Source organism: Haliaeetus leucocephalus, unplaced genomic scaffold (genome assembly GCF_000737465.1).
Source record: "Haliaeetus leucocephalus isolate CR32 unplaced genomic scaffold, Haliaeetus_leucocephalus-4.0 Scaffold193, whole genome shotgun sequence".
NCBI classification, from domain to species: domain Eukaryota; kingdom Metazoa; phylum Chordata; class Aves; order Accipitriformes; family Accipitridae; genus Haliaeetus; species Haliaeetus leucocephalus.
In genome coordinates, this window is record NW_010972629.1 from 134,095 (window position 1) to 155,876 (window position 21,782).

A 21,782-nucleotide genomic window follows, 5' to 3' on the forward strand; every position below is an offset into this window, starting at 1 on the left:
ATTGGGGTACAGGTATACGGGGGGCACAGGGTATAGGGGTACAGCGTATGGAGGTGTGGGGGTAGAGGGTATGGGGGATACAAGGGATAGGGTCAAACAGGGGGCTCAGGGCAGGGGAAGGTGGTGACACCGGGGCCCCCCGTGTCCCGCCCATGTCCACCCCCATGTCCCCTCCCCTGCCCCCGTGTAGGACGAGTGCCACAACTACATCAGGGTGCTGGTGCCCCACGACGCTGGCACCCTCCTGGCCTGCGGCACCAATGCCTTCAGCCCCCTCTGCCGCATCTACCAGGTGGGGGCGAGCGTGGGGGGACCGTGGGTGTCAGGAGTGGGGGGGGTCTCAGCCCCGCCAGGGAGCACAGGGGGGTGGTGGGTGTGATAAGTGTGGGGGGCCTCAGCCCCCCACTGGGGAGTGGAGCAGGGCAGTGCCCAGAGGTGTGATGAGTGTGGGTGTCCTCAGCGTCTCCATGCTGGGGCTGGAGGCAGCATGAGGGTGTGATGAGTGGAAGGAGGGGGTGTTCTCATTGCCTCTGCCAACCCCCCCCCCACCTCCCCCAGGTGAGCAGCCTCGCGCAGGAGGGCGAGGAGGTGAGCGGCCAGGCCCGGTGCCCCTTCGATGCCAAGCAGAGCATCGTCGCCCTCTTTGTCGGTGGGTGCTGGACGGGGGCGGGGGACGGACACGGGGGTATCCAGGGAGGGGGACAGTGCTGACGCTGGTGTGACCCCCCTGCAGACGGCAGCCTGTACTCAGCCACAGTGGCCGACTTCCAGGCAAGCGACGCAGTGATTTACCGCAGCCTCAGCCCCGGCCGCCCCCCGCTGCGCACCCTCAAGTACAGCTCCCGCTGGCTGCAGGGTACCCCACTGTATAGGAGGGGATGACACGGGTGTGGGGGGGTGATGGGGACAGGTAGAGGGGTACGGGTCCATGGAGGGGTGATGGGGACAGGTAGAGGGGTATGCGTGTATTGGGGGGCTGGGGGTAGGTAGAGGGGTCAGGGTGTATATGGGCTGGGGTAGAGGGGTATGGGTCCGTGGGGGGCTGTGGAGTGGGTAGACGGGTACAGTTGTGTGTGGGAATGGCACAGAGGGGTACCAGTGTAGGGGGGTGATGGGCACAGGTAGGGGGTTAGGGGTGTATGGGGGGGCTGTGGGGGAGTAGGTGGGTCTGGGGCTGTGGAGCTGGGGGGACACAGGGGCTGGGATCTGGTGGTACAGGGCTATGGGGCCATCAAGGGGTGGAAGGGGCAGGGGAGGGCGTGAGCGCAGGGGTGGGGGATGGGGACAGGAGGCGGCAGGGTCTGACAGCTCCCCTCCGGTCCCCCCAGAGCCCCACTTTGTCCAGGCGCTGCCCTATGGTCCCTACGTCTACTTCTTCTTCAGGGAGGTCGCCGTGGAGCTCAGCGCCCTGGGCAAGGTGGGCACGGGGATGTGGTGGCACAGGGGGTGGGGGCACCTGGGTGCCCATCCCCCTGGCATCAAGGCAGGGGAGAGTCCAGTGCCCCCCTCCCTGGGGTGTCTGGCTGGGTGCTGGTGCCCCCCAGGGTGCTGCTGCCTGTGGGTGCTCGTGGGTGCCCATGGGTGCCAGCCTGAGGTGCCAATGGCCCTGGCTGCCCGGGTGATGGTGCCGATGCCCACGGGCCCTTGGGTGCTCATGTCTGTGGCTCCCTGGGAGCTGACGCCCATGGGTGCCTGGGTGCTGATGCTTGAGAGTCCTCGGGTGCTGACACCTGTGGGTGCCCATGCACGGACACCCATGGGTGCCCAGGTGCCGATGCCTGTGGGTCCTCGGGTGCTGATGCCCACGGGTGCCGGTGCAGGTGGTGGTGGCGCGGGTGGCGCGGGTGTGCCGCAATGACCAAGGGGGCTCCCCACGGGTGCTGGAGCGGCGCTGGACGTCCTTCCTGAAGGTACGGCTGCAGTGTGCCATCCCTGGGGACACCGTCTTCTACTTCGATGTCCTGGAGGCGGTGACACCCCCCCGGGCCCTGCACGGGCGCCCCGCTGTCCTCGCCCTCTTCGGCACCCAGCCCAACAGGCATGGTGGCAGGGACACGGGGACACGGTTACGGGGGGACACGGGCTCACGGGGGACGTGGGGACATGGGTAGCCAAGGAGACAGGGGGCTGTAGGCACACATGGCAGTGGAGCATGGCATGGGGGGACATGGGCAGGGATATGGGGACGGGAGGGATGGGGACGTGGGGATGCACACACATGGGGACACGGGGACACAGGAGATGGGGATATGGGGACATGGGAGGCACAGACATGGGGACATGGGGATGGACTCACAGGGGGACATGGGAACACAGTGGGACAGGACACGGGAACAGGGCATGGGGACACAGCGGGGACCAACAGGGACGCGGAGGGGCCCTGGCCAAACCAAGGCTGACCTGGCAGCCGCGGGAGGGGACAGGGGTGTCCCCAGCACCAGTGCCACCCCCCGCCGCCGTTGCAGCATCCCCGGCTCTGCCGTCTGCGCCTTCTACCTGGCGGACGTGGAGCGGGCGTTCGAGGGACCCTTCGCCGAACCCCGCGGTACCGCTGGCACCTGGGCCCCAGTGCCCGAGGACAGGGTGCCCCGACCCAGGTACACCCCCCAGCCTGGACACCTGGGTCCCCCTGGGGTGCGGCATCTGCCTGGACCCCTGGGTCCCCACGCTGGCTGTGCTGCAGGCCGGGCTGCTGCGCTGGGATGGGACTGGCCGCCGGTGTTGTCACCTCCGGGGACTTCCCTGACGAGACATTGGTCTTCGCCAAGGAGCACCCACTGCTGCACGGTGCTGTGGCACCCGCTGGCGGGCGGCCCCTCTTCACCCGCACCGGCACCAGGTGTGCCCCGGCGGGGGGACAGGGTGGCCTAGGGGATGTGTGGCCCTGGGGACAGGGGGTAGGTAGCTCATGCAAGGAGGGTGTGAGTGTGCAGGGGGGGTGAGGGTGCAGCCAGTCCTGTGGGTGCTGTGGGGTGGGGAGGGTCCTCATGCAAGGCCCCTGTGCAAGGGTGCACAAGGCCCTGGTGCAAGGCCCTCGTGCAAAGATGTGCAAAGTCCCGGCCAAGGCTATGTGAGGGCATGTAAGACCTGGCCCTGCTGTAAGGGTGTGCAACAGTGTGCGAGGCCCCATTGCAAGTGTGTGCAAGGGTCCTATGCAAGGGTGTGCAAAGCCCCAGTGCAAGCCAGCACGAAGCCCTGGTGCACGGGTGTGCAAGACCACGGTGCAAAGGTGTGCGAGTGGCTGCAGAGTGGCATGCAAGGCCCTGTGCATGGTGGGTGCGAGGGTGTGCTGGGCGCAGGCTGACGCAGCTGGCGGTGGACACGGGCGCGGGGCCACAGGGGAACCAGACCGTGCTCTTCCTGGGCGCTGAGGACGGGCGGGTGCTGAAGGTCCTGGCGGCCGCGCAGCACCCCCGGGCCACGCGGCACCCCGGCAGCACCCCGGCACCCGGTGACAGCCGAGAGCCTGGTGACACCGGGGACACCAGCGCTGAGACACTGCTGCTGGAGGAGATCAGCCTCTACGACCCCAGGCGGTGAGTGCCAGGCACTGGGTATCCGGGGCTGGGGCTGCTGGGGGGGGCACCTGGGCACCGTGGGTGCTGGGGGGCTTGTGGGCACCATGGGTGCTGGGGGGGCTCATGGGTGCTGATGGGTGCTGGTAGGCAGCGGGCACCAATGGGTGCAGTGGTAGTGTGGGCACCGCATGGATGCTGGGGGGCCATGCGCATGCCATAGGGCATTGATGGGTGCTGGGGGGGGGCCATGTGGGTGCCATGGGGAGCTGATGGGTGCCATGGGGTCATGCAGGTGCTGCAGGGCCATGCAGGTGCCACGGGCTGCTGGCGGGTGCCGTGGAGCTGCAAGGTGCCATGGGGTGCCGTGGGACTGTGGGTGCTGAGGTGGGGTGCAGTCACGATGGGTGCTATGGGGGGTGCAGGTGCCGGGGGCCGCGGGGCGCCAGCCGGGTGCTGGGGCTGGAGCTGCACCCACCGGGCCGGGAGCTCTACGTCGCCTTCACTGGGTGCCTGGTGCGTCTGCCCCTGAGCCGCTGCGCCCGACACGGCGCCTGCCGCAGGTGAGCGGGGGGTGGACGGGGCATGCGAGGGCACGAGGGCATGCAAGGGCACGGGGACCTGTGAGAGCACAGGGGTGTGCAAGAGTGTGCGAGGGCACAGGGGCGTGCAAGGGTATGCGAGGGCCGGGGGTGTGCGAGAGTGTGCGAGGAACAGGGGTGTGCAAGAGCGTGCGAGGGCACAGGGACGTGCAGGGGCAGCTCCAGCACCCAGCTGCCTGGGTCCCCCCACGCAGGAGCTGCCTGGCCGCCCGTGACCCCTACTGCGTCTGGCTGCCCCCCAGGGGCTGTGTCCCCTTCTCCGAGGACCTTCCGTAAGTGTCCCCCGCAGTGGCCTTCCCTGGGGGCTACCCCCTCCCAGTCTCCTGGGTCCCTTCCTCGTGGGGTGGGGACACTGGGGATAGTGGGTGACATTCCACCCGTGTCCCCCAGGAGTGGCTTCGAGCAGGACGTGGAGGGATCCCCTGGGATCACTGGGACCTGCCAAGGTGACGGGTGGGGGACATGGGTGACACTGGGGGCATTGGGGACATGGGAATATTGGGGGACATAGAGGGTCACCATGGGAACTTCTGGGGACATGAGGTCACAGGCGGATGCGGGTGACACTGGAGGATGTGGAGGACAGTGTGGGGGGGCACAGGTGGTCCCAGGCAACGTGGGTGGCCTGGCCCGACCCCACTCTGCTCTCACAGATGCACCGGCTGCGGGGGACGGTGACGGGGACTTGGCCCATGGTCAGTGACACCCCGTCTGTCCCTCCTGGACACCCATTGGGAGGGACCCTGGGGACCAGGGAGGGATATGGGAGGAACCCAGGGACTAGGAGGGACCCCTGGGGTGGGAGAAGGATCCCAGAGGTTGGGGGACCCCGGGGACTAGAAGGGACCCTGGGGATGGGGGGATCCCAAGGACCAGGAAGGCACCCTCAGGGACAGGAAAGGGATCCCAGGGATGGGACAGGGATCCCAGAGACCAGCAGCGGCCCTGGGGATGGGAGAGGGACCCCAGGGGTGGAGGAAGGACCCCAGCACCAGGAGGGACCCCAGGGACAGGAGAAGGACCCAGGGTGGGGGGACCCCAGGGACCAGGAAGGGAACCCAGGGGTGGGAGAGGGACCCCAGGGACCAAGAGGGATCCCCAGGGGGGTCCAGGTTGGGGTCTGGGTCCCCCACACACATGGCGGGCTGATGGGTGCTCCCGCAGGGGTGCGTCAGGCCGAGACGGGAGCTGCAGCGACGGTGCCGGTGCCAGTGCTGGTGGGCTGCGTGCTGGGCGCCTTCACCCTGGGTGCCCTGGCTGCTGGGCTGCTGGCAGCCTGCTACCGTCGCCCTGCTGTCCCCAAGGGACCCCTGGAGTCCCCTGCCACCCCACGGCCCCTGGCCCAGCCACCTGCCCCCCGCCTCTACCCCCTGCTGCCGCCCCAGGGAGGGGCTGGGGGCCTGTGGGACCCCCCCGAGCTTCCCACCCCTGAGGCCACCCCGCAACCACCCACCAAGATGCCCCAGGAGCGAGTGGCAGAACACCGACGTGGCCAGGCCACCCATCTCAACACCCCAGGTTGCCCAGAGCCCCCCGGCCCGGGACCCCCACCCAAGGCCACCCTGGAGGAGCTGCTGCAGCGGCTGCACAGGACGGGGGGCTCGGGGTGGCCGGTGACCCCCCCAGCCACCAGCTCCTTTGCCAACCGGGTACAGCCGGGCGCCCCATTCCCCAACCTTCCCCTGGCTCCCCGTGACGGGGCACCCCGGCGGCTGGATGTGCCCCCTGACAGCCCCCCGCCACCCAGGCGACCCCTGGCACAAAGACACTCGCTGGGAGGGACGCCCACGAGACCACCCGGCCTGGCCCGGGGGCTTACCCGCATGCACTCACTAGGGGCGCCGGGGGGGCCACCCTGGGGCCCGCGGCCCAGCACCCTGGAGCGCTCCCTCTCCATGAAGCCCCCAGTGCTGCCCAAGCCCTTGCTGGTGCCGGCAGCCCCCGGGCAGCCCTGAGCCCCCCACCGAGGACACCCCTGCTGCAGCTGGCACAGGGGACCCGAGCCATCCTCCACCCTGGGTGGCAGGGTCCTCCCTTCCCTGGCTCCATGCCCTGAGCCATGAGGGTCCCCATATCCCCAGGCTGCCCCCATCTCTTTCCCTTGGGTGGTGAGGGTCCCATGTGTCCACCCCCAACCCTGCCCTGTCTCCCTGCCCAGGGTGACAGGATCCCCCAGCTCCCAGGGCTTTTTCATTTTTTGATCCTTTCTAATTTATTCACTGCTTTGGGGGTCATTGGAGCTGCTGCTGCCCACCCTGATGGCCACAGCCCCCCCACCCTGGGGACAGCAGGAAGGGTGTCGGACATGGCGGCTCTCTGCACCAGAGCTCGGTTCATCCTACTGTGTAGGACCAGGGCTCAGCCCTGTGCCAGCCGTGGCAATTAAATACATGGTCGCTCCTATGCAGCTGCTTGCCTGGCTCTGTCCAGGGCAAGGGTGGGGAGTGGGATGGGGACAGGACACCCCTGAGTCCAGCATGGTGGCCCTGGGCTGTCCTCACAGAGACAGTGGCACGTGGGACACCCGAGGACATGAAGGGGCTGGCAAGGTGGTGGCTTAGGGGGACTGGACTGACACCAGGGGTGAAGGAAAGCTGCTCACTGAGGGCATGGTATTTTATTAAGAAACATAGTACACAAAAAAAAAAAAAAAAAAAAAAAAAAAGTATAAATGTTGAAACTTCTGCATTTCCAAACCTTAACCCTCAGTAGAAAAGGGGTCCCAAGCACTTGGTTCCTCATCAGAGCGCTAACGGGGTCCGCAAGGGACCTGCCACTGTGAAGCGGCCATTTATTCTGCGATAAATACCCCGGCACTGTGCCTGGCACGGGGGAAAACAATCTGATAAAGGCGAGATTAAAGAAATAATCAGATTTGGCACCAAGAACCACCCCACAGGTGGTGGGTTGGAGTGGAAGGGGGGTACGGACAGGGAAGGCCCCAGCCAAGGTCTCCGGGGGACCTGCGCCCCACTCAGCTTAACTCCCGGGGTTTGCTATTTGCCTTCACAGTTGTCTGGAGAGGATTTAGCTCACGTTTCCGTGACCTCCTCCGCTCATCCCCACCGGATTTACAACGCCCTGTTTCCGATTTAGGATAAAGGGAACTGTTTAGAGCTGGTTACTGCAAACAAGAGGCAAACAGACCTCTAATCAAACCTAAACTGGTTCAATTAGTGCCGCGCCACCTCCTCCACCGAGGAGAAACAACCCACGTTTGTTTTAAGACCGCAACTTCTGCATTGGCGTCTCTGGGAAAGGAACCGGGATTCTCCCACCCGCAGAAGCATGCAGGCAAGCGCTGGTGCGATCCCAAGCTCGCAGCAGAGGGGAAGTCAGGCTGGAGGTGTGGGCGGAGGGGAGCTGGGCTGCTCTGCCTCGATAAGAACGCAGCCGTTGAAAGCAAAGGGCTTTGTTTAGCCTTTAACCTCTTCGAATCCTGCGCTGGCCGGTGAAAGTGGTGCGAGGATGGCAAAGGTGTGGGTGAGAAAAGCCCTGACGCAGCAGAGTCCGGCCCAGACTCCAGTGGGAGGTTATTTACCCGCTTCAGAACAGCCCTACGCTGCCACAGCTGACTACGCACTGACCAGAAAACTGCTGGTCTTGGCTTAAAAAGCTCCAAATCCTTTCTGTGGAAGAGCAACGGCTGCAGCAGGGTTTAAATTCTTTCTAAACGCTGGGCAGAGATCAAATTCTCCTCGTCTTTGTTCAGACCCGTATGGGAGTATTTCTAAAAATAAAATTAAAGTGTGATTTAAGCCCCCCACAAGGCAAAGCAGTAAGAACACTGTCAGCTTTATTTGTTCCAACTCTATAAACCAAATCCAGTTACCGTGAGTGCCACGGACTTTTTTTTTCTTTTCCTCCTCTTCTGAAGGGGAAGTTTGTTTCCCAGCTGAAGGGACTTTTTGGCAAAACCGACCCTTTTCAGGAGAAGGATGGAAATAACTGAGAATCGCAGTGCTGTCAAAGGCACAACGCAGTGTTTATATATGCTACAGCTGCTGAGCTCTTCAAATTTACAAATAATAAGCACAAATTTCAGGCGAAATGTAAAAGCCAAAATTGACAGTGTCCCTTTACATCCGTAAATGCTTCTGGGTATTAGAAGAATCTGCCTGGATTTACTTTAATACTGCCTTGAACCCTCCGACGCAGATTTTTAGTTCAAACAGACCCAAACCATCAATGTTCTGGGGAACAAAAGAAAATAACGCATGCTTGAAGTCAGTGAGGAAACACTGAAGTAATCAACAGCCAGGACCCAAGTCTCTCCAAACATTTGTTCATAAAAAATAATTATTAAAGCCTTCTTCAAAACATCTTTTGGAAAAAGATAAAAAAAGTCTTATTTATAAATATAGCTACACTGGTTATAAATAAATGCACTTAGATTCTCGAAATTCAGCAAGTCTCACGAAGCCTTTACAACAGTCACATAAACCTTCCTCTCCTACCACTCGCTGGTGAACCCAACCAGTGAAACACTGTGAAACGTTGCTGAAGAGGGGATTTCGGCAGATCCCTCCTTCCTTTCAGGTCCAACCACAAGGAACTGACTGATTTTAATATGAAAAGCAGTTTCCTCTTGGGGTGAGAGATTCCTTTGGAGCTGTGACCTCACATTCATACCTTTATGAACTTGTTAGTCTGTATTACATCTCCAATGTCACAATATGGGCTGATCTATCAGCAAAGAAACAGTAACAAAGGCAGTACCTGAACCAAGAGAAAAACGCATTATCCAGACAGGCTTGGAAATAACACAGAAAAATGCAATGCAAGGACCATGAAATCAAATTGTTACCTTGAATCCTGCCAATGGTTACAAAACTAGGGCAAAAAAAACCCCAACAAACCCTAAATCAGTAAACTACAGGCCAAAAGAGCTAGGGATTGTCTGGCAGGAAGACATTCTCAGGGAGCAGCCCATCTGCTAGGGCCTCAGACCTGCAAGTCACTCCTTGCCCTTAAAACCTTTTCACGGCCGACAGCACAGCTTGCGTGATGGTATTTTTCTAAACTTCCCTTGATAACCTTTCACTATTGAGCTCCACGCAATTACTCGGGGTGCTTCCAATCAGTTCCCTGCTGTCTTGAAACCCACAATCCACCGTACTAAACGGATCCCTGCACTAAACGGGCCTGCAGAGAGTAAAAAAAAAACCACGAACATTTCAGTAACAAGATCAGCTGCTTCTTAAAAAAGGTTTTAGTATCTTTAAAAATAAAAACTGTTTAGTAAAAAAAAGTGACATATATATCTCCAGAGACAACTCGACTCTCAAGCTGTCTTGCAGCAACCACCGTATGTATAGTTTTGCATATATAATCAGTTAATGCTACTGTTCAGCGCAGAAGTGTCAAATAGAACATTTGACTAAATACCATAAAACTGAGGAGGAATTTTTTGCAATCCCTCTGGGTAGTTAAGGGGTCTGACAAAGACCTTCCCCAAATTGTTCCTGAAACACAGAGTGTGAAGCGTGGTATTCCCTGATAGCGTGAAATGCTCCATCTGACAGACATTCAGCCTGGCCTTTGCTCTTGCATTGAAGGTTGCCTCCATCAAGGAGATTCATGGTTTTGCAAGAAAAAGAACGTAACTTGCTCTCTGGCTGAAAGGGGAAATCCCCTCCACACCTCTGAAGATTTTAAAGCAACACCCCAAGAGTCGACTTTTTCTGAAGGTCCAGATCCAGCCACTCGACTTCGCCAAAGGGAGCGAACACCTCAGGTTATTGCAGAAAGTCTGTTTTCAGTGCTGTAACTTCCAGGCAGCTGAGCGCTAATACCAGCTGCTTTGGCAATGAGGTATTTCTTTTCCACTCCCCAACAATGCAGGTATTGACATCACCAAATAAGCCGTTAGGTCACTCACTGGCTAAGATTTTGTTAAAAAGCTTCCAATCTCTCAAGGTCAAGCTTTAAAAGCACCTTTTGGCACCACGCTGAAAGCAGAGTTACATTGCAAGTGGCTGGAGAAGCTTCTACCCCCAGCAACGGGGTGGCTTTGACAACAGCCCTCTGCTCCAACACCACTTGCCAACAGCACCTTATTTAACACACACACACACACACAAAAAAAAAAAGGTTATTTTCCCATACAAAACCCAGTCAATCACCAAGGATTAGGAGGTTACAGTCTCCACAGTTGTATCGGTTGGCTGATCTGTTTCTAGCATGGCCAGAACGGATTCCTTGATGTCCTCCGAGGTTACCACAAGCGGGTCAACCTCAGCGACCTCTTCGAGCACTGTCACCTCCACTCCATTGGGCTGCTGCCTCACCATGGCTGCCAGCTTCAGCCGGTACTCCTCCGCCTCTTGCTCTTTCTTCATGAGCTGGCTGCGATATTCCTGAGCCTTCCGGTTCGCCTCTTGCAACTGCTGCTGTAGCACTTCCCTTTCAACACTGTCCTACAGAAAACAAAGTTGAGAGAGCCCACGATGGAGGCCCAACCTGTGACATGAAGGCAACGGGGTGTGCAAGCACTCCAACAGTTACGAGTCATAAAAGCAAAATGCTCTTAGGCAGTGCTTGAAATGTGCTTGGGTCAAGTTCTGTTCAACTGGTTTGCTTGTCACACATTACCAGAGGCAACCGGAACACGGGGATGCACAAACTGGCTGGTAGGTGTCCCCACAGCATGCAGGGAGGTGGGCTGGGAAGTTATGCATGATCTCACTGTCGTGAATTTCAAAGGTTGGAAGCAGGTGTAACCAAGATGCAAGAAAAATAAAGAGCTATTAGTGCTGAAAAGTTGAGAGGCAATCAAGAACGTTCTTCCTCCCCAACAGAGAGTGATGGGAGAGTCATTCCTGCTGCTTTGTGAAGAGCTGAGGCTTGGCTTACACCCAGCCTGTAATGCTCTGCTTCTACAGGAAATCCTAAATAATCTCAGTAAACGACCACGACTAATCTAAAAACCCTGAGCTACACCTTCAGCACAGGCAAAACAGCCACAAGTGATTTAGCTGGCTCTTTTCCTCCTATCGATATCCAACTGAGCACCGCTCCTTTCAACCTCTTGCCTGTTCACTGCTAACACAGGACCATGCGCGGGAAGAGCAGGGAACCTCTGAGCAGAGTTTGTTACAGAGACATCCCCAGACTCAGCCGAGCAGGGCGCAGCTCATTTCTATTCTGAGATGGCTTTGGCAGACCGGGAGCCCGACATCCTCAGCACAGCAGAGAAACATGCAGGAGACAACAGCAATCAAAGTTACAAGCTGCAGTATCTACCTTGTCTTCCTTTAAGTCATCTGTATTTTGTTCCACTTTTTGCTTCTTAGCCAGTGGCTTTTCTTCGTCTTCTGCGACACCTTTGTCTTCAAGAACAGTCTCTTCTGCAACCTGACCAGCAGGTACAGTTAAAACTGAAAAATTAAAAGGTGACAAATTATACAGTGCGAGACATGCTTTTGCACAGATGTTTCCTAAAAGACTTCTCTGAAGTCAGTGCATTAGCGTGGTTCTGGAGAAAAAGAGGAGACCTGCTGATCAGCAATGCTGAAGTCTTCCCAGAGAGGAGAGAAACTCTGGACTGGGTTTCCAGTTTTCTCTACTCAGGCCTCTGAAATACCTGAATATTTCACCACAACAGGGCTGACAGAAACTGAAATCAAAGATTTCCATCTTAGAGAACAAGGTAAAAACTACCAATCCAATGCTTCAGTAATGCAGTTAATAGCTGGGACAGACTAAGCAAGAGGAATAGAAAGCTCTTCTCGAAAATTCCCAGTACACAGTCCCACTGGCTAAGCTCTGAATCAGCTTTAAGCGCATGCAAGAGCTGCAAATACTCCAGAGAACAAACACATTTTAAATCTGCAAACATGGGTTTTCACTTTGGGAAGCCAGTAGCAAGAATTCGTCCAGCCAAGGAGAAAGGCACCACGTGAGCTACTGAAGGTAGCACTATCTGAACAGTTCTCCCTTTGTCTTCCTTAGGCTCAGAACAGGTTACAAGCCAGGAATTATTTGTAGTAATTTGGCAAATAATTCTGAATAATTAACAGCTTTAGAAAATTGCTTTTCACTCATGAAGTCTGTAAACAGACACAACTGATGTAACCCATCTCACATTGTAGCACTGTATGCACGTTACAGGAGAGCTGCTCTGCTTCCTAATCCTCTTTTTCTGCACCAACATTAATCCAAATAACGGAGTATCCCTAGGACATGCTAAAAGAATTGTCGGTAGTGGACAAGGCTGATGAATTACATCCCTTGAAGAAACAAAAATTCACTGTAAGAGCACTCTAGAGCTCTGCCGTGCTTTACTGAACACGATTTACATTTGCCTTGTAAAATTGATAAGATTATATCACCCTAGGCAATATAACCAGAGTTATGGGAAGAAAAGGTATATTTAAGCTTAATGGCCTAATACTAAGTTTTACAAGAACAATGGAGTGATTGCTAAAGGTAACAGGTTGCAGTTTCATCAGCTGCGTGATTTACTCCCAGACCAGGAAGTTCGCCACAAGATAAAGGAATTGTCTTTGCCCAGCTGCCAAAAAGAACGGCTAACTCGGCATTTCTCCTCCTGCAACATTCTACTAAAGGTGTTTGGTCTTAACGCAAAGACCAAAATATTAAAGCATAGCAGTGTGAATGTGTACTAAGCTACAAATAAGTTGCTGGCAAGCTTTACCACTGACGTAAGTCTCACAGACATTTTAACCCCTCCTGGGGCCCAGCAGTCAGGCATGGATCTGTTACATCACAGCGCCAACAAGCCACATCACACCAGCCGCCAGCGTTGCGGGGCTCGACAGGGTTCACAGGCAGCAGTTTCTTTTTCTCTTTTTGAAGTTAATCCTCAGCGCTGCCTTCCAAGTTCAGCTCCTTCTTACCTTGCTGTCCATCTTGCATGGTTAGGATGAAGGGCTGGCTGAGGCCACTGGTGGGGATGGCCGTTTGCAGGCTGCTCAGGGGAACTCCATCTGTTACAATGGCGATGACGCGCTGCCCTCCACTGCCAACCACTTGTTGTATGGCAGAATCGACAGAATTTGCTTCCACTACTTCCTCCGTCTTACCTTGAGAAATAAAGTAAGTGCCAAAAAAAGTCAGCGTTTCCTTCTCTCTTCCTTGAATAGAAACTGAAGTCTAGTGAAAAAGCTCAAGCACGCAGCTTGAGACTCCTGGGATGCCCGCTTATGGGGGGGGGGGGGGGGAAAAAAAAAAAAAAATCGGGAAATACAGTAAGTCTTAGTAGGGGAAAAGAAAATAAAATCCACTACACTTTAGCAAAACAAGTCTTCTAGAGTAAAGCCAGCATTTTTTGTGTTAATTAATAAGTACTAGCATCCAAGCATATTAAACTAAAAGGCCTGGAGCTGGAGGCAGCTGTCAGCTGTTAAGCAGACCTGGCTCTGCAAAGCTTCCTTCCACAACCCTTCCCCCAGCTCTAATGAAGACAAACCACACACAAAAAAACTCTTCATGCCTCAAGAGCCCTGTCTGCACGAGCATGGCCAAACAACCATGAGGAGGCTATTTGGTTTGGCTGGATGACCACGGACTGGTTCAACTCCCCAGGACACTTCTTGTGTAACTTAATGGCTTGCACAAATAATCAGGATTGCAAACCCTCGGCTGCATCCTGCTCCCAGCGTATGCTGCAAGCGCAGGAAACAGAGGGGATCTGACCTGTTATGTGCGCTCTGGGTGCCAAAGAGGAAAACACTCAAGCACTGCAGGTCAAGGAATCAGTGGTGTGGCACCAGCAGCTTAAAGAAGTCAAATTGCTCATCTCTAGATTCTAGGAAAACATTTAGCTTTGGGGAAAATAAATTAATTCCAAGGTGAAAGGATTATATAAACTTTAACTTTATCAAATTTCTAAATCTGAAGTTAATTAAAAGGTCAAACATTACACTCCACAAACATACCATGAAAGATCATAAAAAAACCCAAACACAAAAAACGCCCAAACCTTTCCATAAGAAAAAGTTACCAGATCCTCAAGAGACTCAAAACATTTTTTTGACTACCAACATTTTACCACAAACTGGGGACAGAAAGCATTTCAGACAATTTCCTTCTTAAAAATATTTATCTACATTTATATATTAAAGTAAACTCATGTTCTGGAGGGGGTTTTTTTGTTGTTGGGGTTTTTTTTTTCTTTTTTATATAACTGTGAAAGCACATCAAGAGCAACGTACTGTGATGTCAGGGTCAGACATGCTGGTTAATAAAAATTAAGTTACTTCTATTGGTAACCATTGCTGTTTTTTTCATTAAGTTTGAACTGGGATTAAATAAATAAACAAAATGAACCCACAGCTTCACAAATATTTATTGTCATCTTTTCTTTACCCTGAAAGGCAAATTCACTTCCACGTCTTAAATCTCCTCCACTTTCTTGGCAAGATACTCGCTAGAACAACACAAATTTGAATCGGCATCTGACCCGTTTCCCCTACCTGTGTCTCTGTTTGAGTTGGAAAGTGGTGCTGATACTTCAGCAAGGGCTGCAAGCGTGGCAAGCACAGAGGTTGTTGAATTGGAAAACTGCACTGTAGAGACATGCGAGTCACCTGCTTGGGAAAGATGAGGGCAAACTGAAGGATTGTCAGGATCTGCCATATCTAAACAGCAAATAAAGCAGTCAGAATGCAACAATTTTGTCATCTAAAGATCAAGACATCAGCTATGAAGAATTTTCTGGGCTCCCACTGGTCAATGGAGAAAGGGAGGTGGTACATATTTTTCATGAGAGGTGCCCCTCCTACTGCTAACTGTAAAAGGGGCTTTGATATTACTTTATGACAGACTGTACCCACTCTGCATATTTTATGATAATTTTAATCGCATTTAAAGCAAGTATTTAATTAAGTTTTTTCTGAATTACGTAACAAAAAGAACAGCAAATGTGAACTGACTTGCTGCAGCTTTATTGTAAGAACTACAGAAAGGCAGGCTGTCTACCGGGCTAGTTGGCATGCCGAGCTTTGATCTGGAGACACAGACAGCCCTTCGAGACGCAGCTGCGCTGCCTGATCACACTCACAGACATGCTGGAGTCTGATTGCTGTAATGTTGCACAGAGAGGTTGCTACACACGTAATTACTTGGCTTCGCATTGTACTGCAACTTTCAAAATTGCAAAACCTAAAGAATATATTAAACATGTTGGCTATTATGAGTATATTACAGCACCCAGGTCCTCCCTCAGTTGGGAAAGTACAGTCTTCAGAATTACTTCATGGACCAAGCGTTTCAGCACAAGTCAGTTAACAGAGACTTTTGCTCAAAGGCAGAAATTGGCTACATGTATCACTTTATTTCAATGTACTGGGCATGCAGGTCCTTTCTTCCTCCCTTCTCAGGTTCAGTAGCGGAAAGACCACAGTCACTGCAATGGTATATTGATTTGAATGGGATAAACAAGTCTTCTCAGTTCCAAAAAACAATGTTTCTTCCTCCAATTGACCATAGTAATTCCTATTCAAAGGCAGACTTAGTAAGAATGGAACAGGAAATTAATTAAACGGGTGCAAACTCAGAGCATATAACCCACAATTCCTCTTAAAAAAAAAAAAAAAAAAAGAGATCCTGTACCTCATTGCCAGCGTAGATAAATAGATTATAAGCACACAAAGGGAAGTTCATCTAAAGTTCCCCTGCCTTAACCCCTGCAATCTATTTTCTGTCTTTCTCACTGGCTCCTGATTTTACAAAGGTTATCAAGGGACTTATTTTCAAAGAACGATACTTTCACAAAGCCATAGGCTAGGCACATGAAAATGCCACAGGCCTAGTGACTGTTTTCAGCAGCTTTGTAACCAGATTTCCTCAGACCAGCTAAAGATATTTGTTCCCATTTAAAAACCTTTTCAATAACAGAAGACAGTGAATTTTAAGAGGGGTAAGAAAAATTATTAGTCATAAGAGTTAAAGAGATTTTTATTGTAATGAAGGTGCAGTCGCTGATGCCCTCTTGTGGGAAATGAGCAAAAAACCTCCTGACATGGCCTAGAGCAGGAGACACCGTCTATTTTCACACTGACCAGCTACTGCCAATGCTTGAAGTGTCATGGGGGGAAAAACCCACGGTATTTTAGCCCAGTCACATGTGGACGATAAGCCATTGTCGTGTTGTGGCACTGAAAAAGGCAATTACATTGCAGGATAGACAAGGAGAGGTGCAGTAAGAGACAAGGATTTACAAGGCCAGTGCCAAGAGCTCATCTGGAACGCTGCCTGCAGCCGCTCACCCACATACCGTGGACGGATTCAAGGGACTCGGGGTGACCAGCTTGCTTAGCCCAGTGAAACAAAGGCAGAGAGGGGACAGGATTGATTTCCACATCAAAGGGATGGAGGCGATGGAAAAAGAAGAATGATTTCAACTAAAGGGCTGTATTTGCACCAGAAGGTCTAAACAGGCTGTGAATGTGTTTAAGCTGGAAATCAGAAGTTTTCTAACAGCTTTTCAGCATGGCATTGGCCTCTGTGACTCCTACCTGGCTTCCAGGCAAAGCCAGATCCGTCTGCAGAGAGTGACACTGATCATGGCCAGAGCGTCATCCAGGATACAAAAATCCCAAGTTTTATGCCCCTTTGAGTTTGTGGAATATCCTTGACTGAAGATGTTCTGCGCCAGCCACGCTGCATTTTCCTCATGGGTGGAAGAAGAACGCTTTGGGTCATTTCTCCCCTTCTAAATTAGGGTCTGTCAGTGCCTCAAAGCTGCGAGCAGCCCTGAAAGCTTTGAGAGCAAGTCTGGAGTGTTGCTGAAGTCGCTGTGGCCCGGCATAGGCAGAGAGGCCTGGGTGGGACTGCAGAACATCAGTATCTGGGATTTTAAAAGCACTCTCTAGCCGATAAGCAAACATTCACGCATGTGAACAGTCCCACTAATGAAAGAATTACTCACATGCAGAAGTGTTTGCAGGATGAGGCCAAATAGCTTCACAAAACTTGTACTTAGTAGCCTCCTTCAGACTGAAAAGAAACAATGGTTTGGATTTCCCCAAATACACAAAATTCACTTCAAGAGTTATGAAAATTGGAATTACACAAAGAATTTGCCCTCAGCCTTAAGTTAAAAGTGTTTTCCCCATGAAAATAAGGCTCACAGAACAATGAGGAACCTAATTATTTCCATCTAATAAGTGGGACAGAAGAAATAAGGAGTAATCTACATATCCAATAGACCTGCTTATTCTGCAGTTTCCTTACTCAACATTTATATATAACAAAACATTCACTCAACTCTTGTAGCCAGTAAAGAACAAAGCAAACTGTTCCCCAACCGCTCTGCAGTGCTCAGGATTTGGCACAGGCAATAACTCTCATTATTCTTCTGTTGCAATCAGCCAAATCCATTTTCTCAAGCTCTGTTGCTTGTAACAGACCTGGAGCAGCCCCACAGCTGAGCTCAGCAGAGCTTTGCCACTCACAGTGGAACCACCTTTATTTACATCAGCTAGAAAACTGCTTTGTTACCTCTGACAGCAAAAATATTCTAGGGCAGGAAGCAGTAGTTGGGTGTGTTTGGCTACATTTCACCACTTTTCCTCTACTAAATGACCATCTGCCCTCTACTGGTAAGCAGTATTAGGAGATTTTTTCAAGACTTTGCCATTCAAGGTCACTTAAAACCTTACCTGAGGTTGTTTTGGTGTTTGCTGAAGAGACGAGACTAGTGAGATTGAGAACTTCCCCTGGCGTAAGAATAAATGGTGAGGTGAGAGTCACAGTGTTGGTGATGGGATTTGTTCTCTCTGGATGAGTATTTACCTGGTTCTGCATTGCTTCCTAGGAAAGAGTGGGGTTGGGCAGACATTTGTCATGCTTTCTATGGTAAGCAATGGTATTTAGCATCCTTGAAACATCTGAGAGACAGATTATTTCTCTCTGCAATGCATCAGGGACACCAGTGCAAAAGCTGTGACAAAACTGCCACCTAAACTTGGCAACTTACACTACGACCGCACAAGATCTGTGGTAGTAAACCCTATCACCCACTGAGTCCTAATAGGCATGGACTAATTGATGTAGAAATAAAACAAACCTCATCCACCTCCATATTTCTGGTTCTCTCTGCAAACAGAGAACGATCCCATCAGACACAACAGGATCCCTCTCACTCTAGCGCAGATACAGCTGTGGGCCAGAGAATTACCAACAAGTTTCTCCCTCCTCAACCTACCTGTAGCATTACCAGAGTCTCTGGATTGTTCTTGTCCAAAGCAATATCAAAAGCTGATTTATCAAACTTGCTGAAAGCATGGACATCAGCTCCGTATTTGAGCAGCAGCTCTACGACGTCTCGGTGGTTGTGCTCTGTTGCCCAGTGCAAAGCAGTCATTTTTAGCATGTCCTTGGCATTTACATCAGCCCCGTTCTGAAAGAAATAAGCGTTACTTGTCTGCGCGCTGTCTCCTCTCAATGTCTTAAAGGTAGTGCCTGCACTAGCATTTGAACAGGGACATCAACACTGAACTCCAAGGGTGATTTAGACCAGCCTTAAAGTGATACCTAATTTGCTATACTTACCCTAATTAGCAGTTCTACAATATGAGTGTGTCCGTCAGCTGCAGCCATATGTAGTGGTGTCCGGTCCACTTTTGTTCGGGCATCTCTGCTAACACCAGCTCGAAGCAGCACTTCTGCTGTCGAATAGTGGCCGTACTGGGCAGCGAGGTGAAGAGGCGACGTCCCAAGCTGTGTGTTAATTTAGAAGAGTTACTGTCTGTTCACAGCAAAAGAGGACAGGCACAGTAATCACCACGCGTATATCCAGCAGTAATTAAAATGACAAAGCTTCTGGAATAAATTAATTTTTTTTCTCCACTTAGAAATAGGGGGCTGCACATCCAATAATTTTCCCAGCAAACCTCAAATTTTCTAGGAATCTTTACGTTATCTGGTAACTTGAAGATCAAACATGCTTTTAATTTCTCCACTGTGCCACCCCTTCATCACTGAGCCTCTTTTCCAAACCACAGCAGGACACCTCTGCCATTTCAATATCATGACAAATAATCTCACCACTGGTCAGAAAAGGGCAGTATTACAATATTACTAGGCTCTGCTACCTCTCGATACAGTTAATTCCTTCATCTCGCAAAGTTATGAATGAACACACTGGTAAGTTAGGAAATGATGACAACTGGTGATGGAAAATGGCTACCAATGACTTGTTTGTTCCTTGTTTATCCAACTGTTATTCTTCAGTTTCATTAAAGCTTTTATTTCCTTTCCAACTCGGGATGGGCTGGTTTGTTTTCAGGGTTTTAAGGGAACAAAAAAACCACCCCAAAGATGAGTTTCTCGACTGAGAAAATTTAAACAATTAAATAAAGCATTCTTAAAAGAACTTCCTATTACTGACAGGTTTAACAGTTCTTCTAATTTGACTTGACTCATCATTTATCTCAGCTGTTGGGAACTGAACGTCTTAAAGCATCAAACCCTACATACACTGCTGGCCGGGGCAGCATGGCACTTGTGATTTAGCTCTCGTGGATTAGGCAGAGATCAATCTTTACACAAACATCAACTCACCTTTGCCTGAGGAAAGTCTTGGTTTTTAAAGTGCTTTATCTGGAATCTGCTCTGCCACAGAAATCCAGAGAGGCATTTTCTGTCAATGCACACTCTGGTTTTACTGCTCCAATTTCCATTTGTATCCTTTAGGTTCAGCCCTAAAGAGTGCAGGCAACCCATTTCGCACAGAAAACCAACGTCTATCGCCCCGACGTACCCAGTCAGTGGTGAAGGGAGCACCGCTTGCCATCAGCTTTCGCACTTCGTCATCTTCGCCTTTGCGAGCTGCTTCTAGCAACCTCTTCCCTAGGTCCACTAAGGACATCTTCATACATGGGAACAAGTATTTGCCGAAAGCTGCTTTAAAAGCAAGAGAGAAAACAAACAGACAAAAAGCAGTGAGGCAGAGACATTTTAAAAGTGCTGTACAACTACAGCCCATCTGAACACACCATCTTCCCATACAGAACTAGACCCAACACGATCAATAAACAGGCATAAATATTTATCATATTTTTCAGTTCCATGCCCTGAAACATCAAGAGAAGGCAGCACATGGGTTCAGCAAACAGGTCAGACACCACAAGCCTCCAGAGCTCCTGCAAAATCCTGCTTACCTCAACAGCACCTTGCACGGACACAAAGACTTGCCCATGTGGATCCAGTTCCAAGAGCAGAACCTGTAAATGCAACGGCAAAGGTGTTCACAACATCATTTGATTTTTAAAGCACTTCAGGAACATGATTTAATCTCTGAGACACTCTCTGACCCCAGCTCTAGCAACTAAGCATGGGGGAACTATCCCTGTTCTTTGCTGGTAGAGGATAAAACAAACCTTGGTAACTTCAGTGTCTTGTTCAAGGTCATAAAAGGAGCAGAACCCAAAAGCTGTGCTCAACGTACTGGACAACAGTGTCTCTATTCCAAGCTACACAAAGCATAGCATAATTACGGCAATAGTGAACTATAGCATTTTTCTCAACGATAGGGTTACGCTGGTAGGCCAGTCCTATCAAAGCCTGACTTCAAGTCTATCCATTAACTCATGTAGAATGTTCAGTAAGTGGCTACAAACAAACGTCTGTGCAAATGAGCACTGTGCCACCCAGCAGAACAGTGACTCCAACAGCACTGAGGCCCTCGACTGATTTTTTTTCCTTCAATTACAGTTCTATGAAATAGTTGGAAAGCTCTATTTCCTTCTTATTCTTTCAAGAGAAACATCCCACCCTCTCCTCAGTGACCAACAGAACCGGCTGAGTAGCACAAGGCCTTTAAAGTAAAGCCAAACAGCAAACCTCAGCAGGACACACTACCCACATCATCTCCCTCCACAAACACATGTCACTTTATAAAACTATTCTGCACATGTAGCTTTTTCCGAGCATGCAGTTAGTTATGTGCAACACCTGAAGCTTGGAAGTCAAGAGCCCAGAGCAGTTACTCAGTTTACACTGCAATCAGGACCTTTGATGCATTTACAATGCGTGTGTGTGACTACCACAACCCCTCTGCCCTTCAGGACTTTATAGAGTTTGGGGTTTTTTTCCCCTTTCTCACTTCTTGTAGGAAAGAGAATATTTCTTAAATGTTCATTCTCATCGCCCACGCTGAAAACATTTGCGTGTTTTCTGGGCATGAGTAGTTGCACTGAACTCTGCGTTCACAAAGTTAACCACCAGCTTACATATTTGCAAGACTGGAGTTCACCACTCCGTGTGCGTTTGCAAAAGAAAGGAGAAGCTGGGCCATTAACAAAAAACATCAGTTTCTCTGCTCATATTAAACTGAACCTTTGACACTTATTATTTGGAGGCCTCTCCTTGCATTCCTGCTCTCTTCCCAGCTGCACGCTTTCAGGGAGGATTTAAGTCTGAGGCTCCTTTTTTTTTTTTTTTTTTAAAGTTATTTACAGCATTCGCAGCTTGGATTACTATTGACAAACTCCTCCACCTCCCCTTCGCCGCATTTCAGAAGTAAAAGCGAAGAGCACGCTTCTCAAAAACCCAACCCCCCCACCCATGAGCAGCCGGTGGGGGTGCCAGCTCTGCAGACATGCCTCAAGACACCGCCACCCCCACCCCAAAAAACCCCTCCCGAGCCCCCCTCCTTGTAGCATATAGGAGCCCATTTCCCCTCCCCGGTCGAGGA

At 51.5% G+C, this 21,782-nt stretch overlaps 2 protein-coding genes across 5 annotated transcripts in view; one reads left to right on the top strand and one right to left on the bottom strand.

Moving 5' to 3' along the window:
- The window catches only part of SEMA6C (sema domain, transmembrane domain (TM), and cytoplasmic domain, (semaphorin) 6C), a 9,800-nt gene extending 3,728 nt beyond the window's left edge, over positions 1-6,072 (top strand). Inside the window, exons 5-17 of the mRNA XM_010565598.1 lie at positions 191-292; positions 559-649; positions 734-856; positions 1,329-1,417; positions 1,821-2,038; positions 2,466-2,597; positions 2,684-2,826; positions 3,250-3,265; positions 3,300-3,536; positions 3,941-4,078; positions 4,312-4,389; positions 4,508-4,563; positions 5,282-6,072. Coding sequence (XP_010563900.1) covers positions 191-292; positions 559-649; positions 734-856; positions 1,329-1,417; positions 1,821-2,038; positions 2,466-2,597; positions 2,684-2,826; positions 3,250-3,265; positions 3,300-3,536; positions 3,941-4,078; positions 4,312-4,389; positions 4,508-4,563; positions 5,282-6,072 — 2,214 coding nt within the window. The remainder of the gene's footprint in view (positions 1-190; positions 293-558; positions 650-733; positions 857-1,328; positions 1,418-1,820; positions 2,039-2,465; positions 2,598-2,683; positions 2,827-3,249; positions 3,266-3,299; positions 3,537-3,940; positions 4,079-4,311; positions 4,390-4,507; positions 4,564-5,281) is intronic.
- Positions 6,073-9,279: 3,207 nt separating this feature from the next.
- GABPB2 (GA binding protein transcription factor, beta subunit 2) lies at positions 9,280-20,311 on the bottom strand. Of its 4 annotated transcripts, none has more exons than XM_010565489.1 (9): positions 20,248-20,311; positions 19,848-19,987; positions 18,638-18,805; positions 18,291-18,485; positions 17,746-17,896; positions 14,557-14,670; positions 12,979-13,164; positions 11,363-11,496; positions 9,280-10,536 (listed from the first exon to the last, which is right to left on the bottom strand). In XM_010565489.1, exons 2-9 carry the CDS (start codon positions 19,959-19,961, stop codon positions 10,249-10,251), a joined length of 1,350 nt encoding a protein of 449 aa, XP_010563791.1. In that variant the 5' UTR covers positions 19,962-19,987; positions 20,248-20,311; the 3' UTR covers positions 9,280-10,248. The 4 variants fall into 4 exon arrangements, with proteins under 4 accessions (XP_010563791.1, XP_010563790.1, XP_010563789.1 ...); XM_010565488.1 differs by having other exon boundaries at positions 14,557-14,694; XM_010565487.1 differs by having other exon boundaries at positions 19,649-19,987.
- Between the last annotated feature and the right edge of the window lie 1,471 nt (positions 20,312-21,782).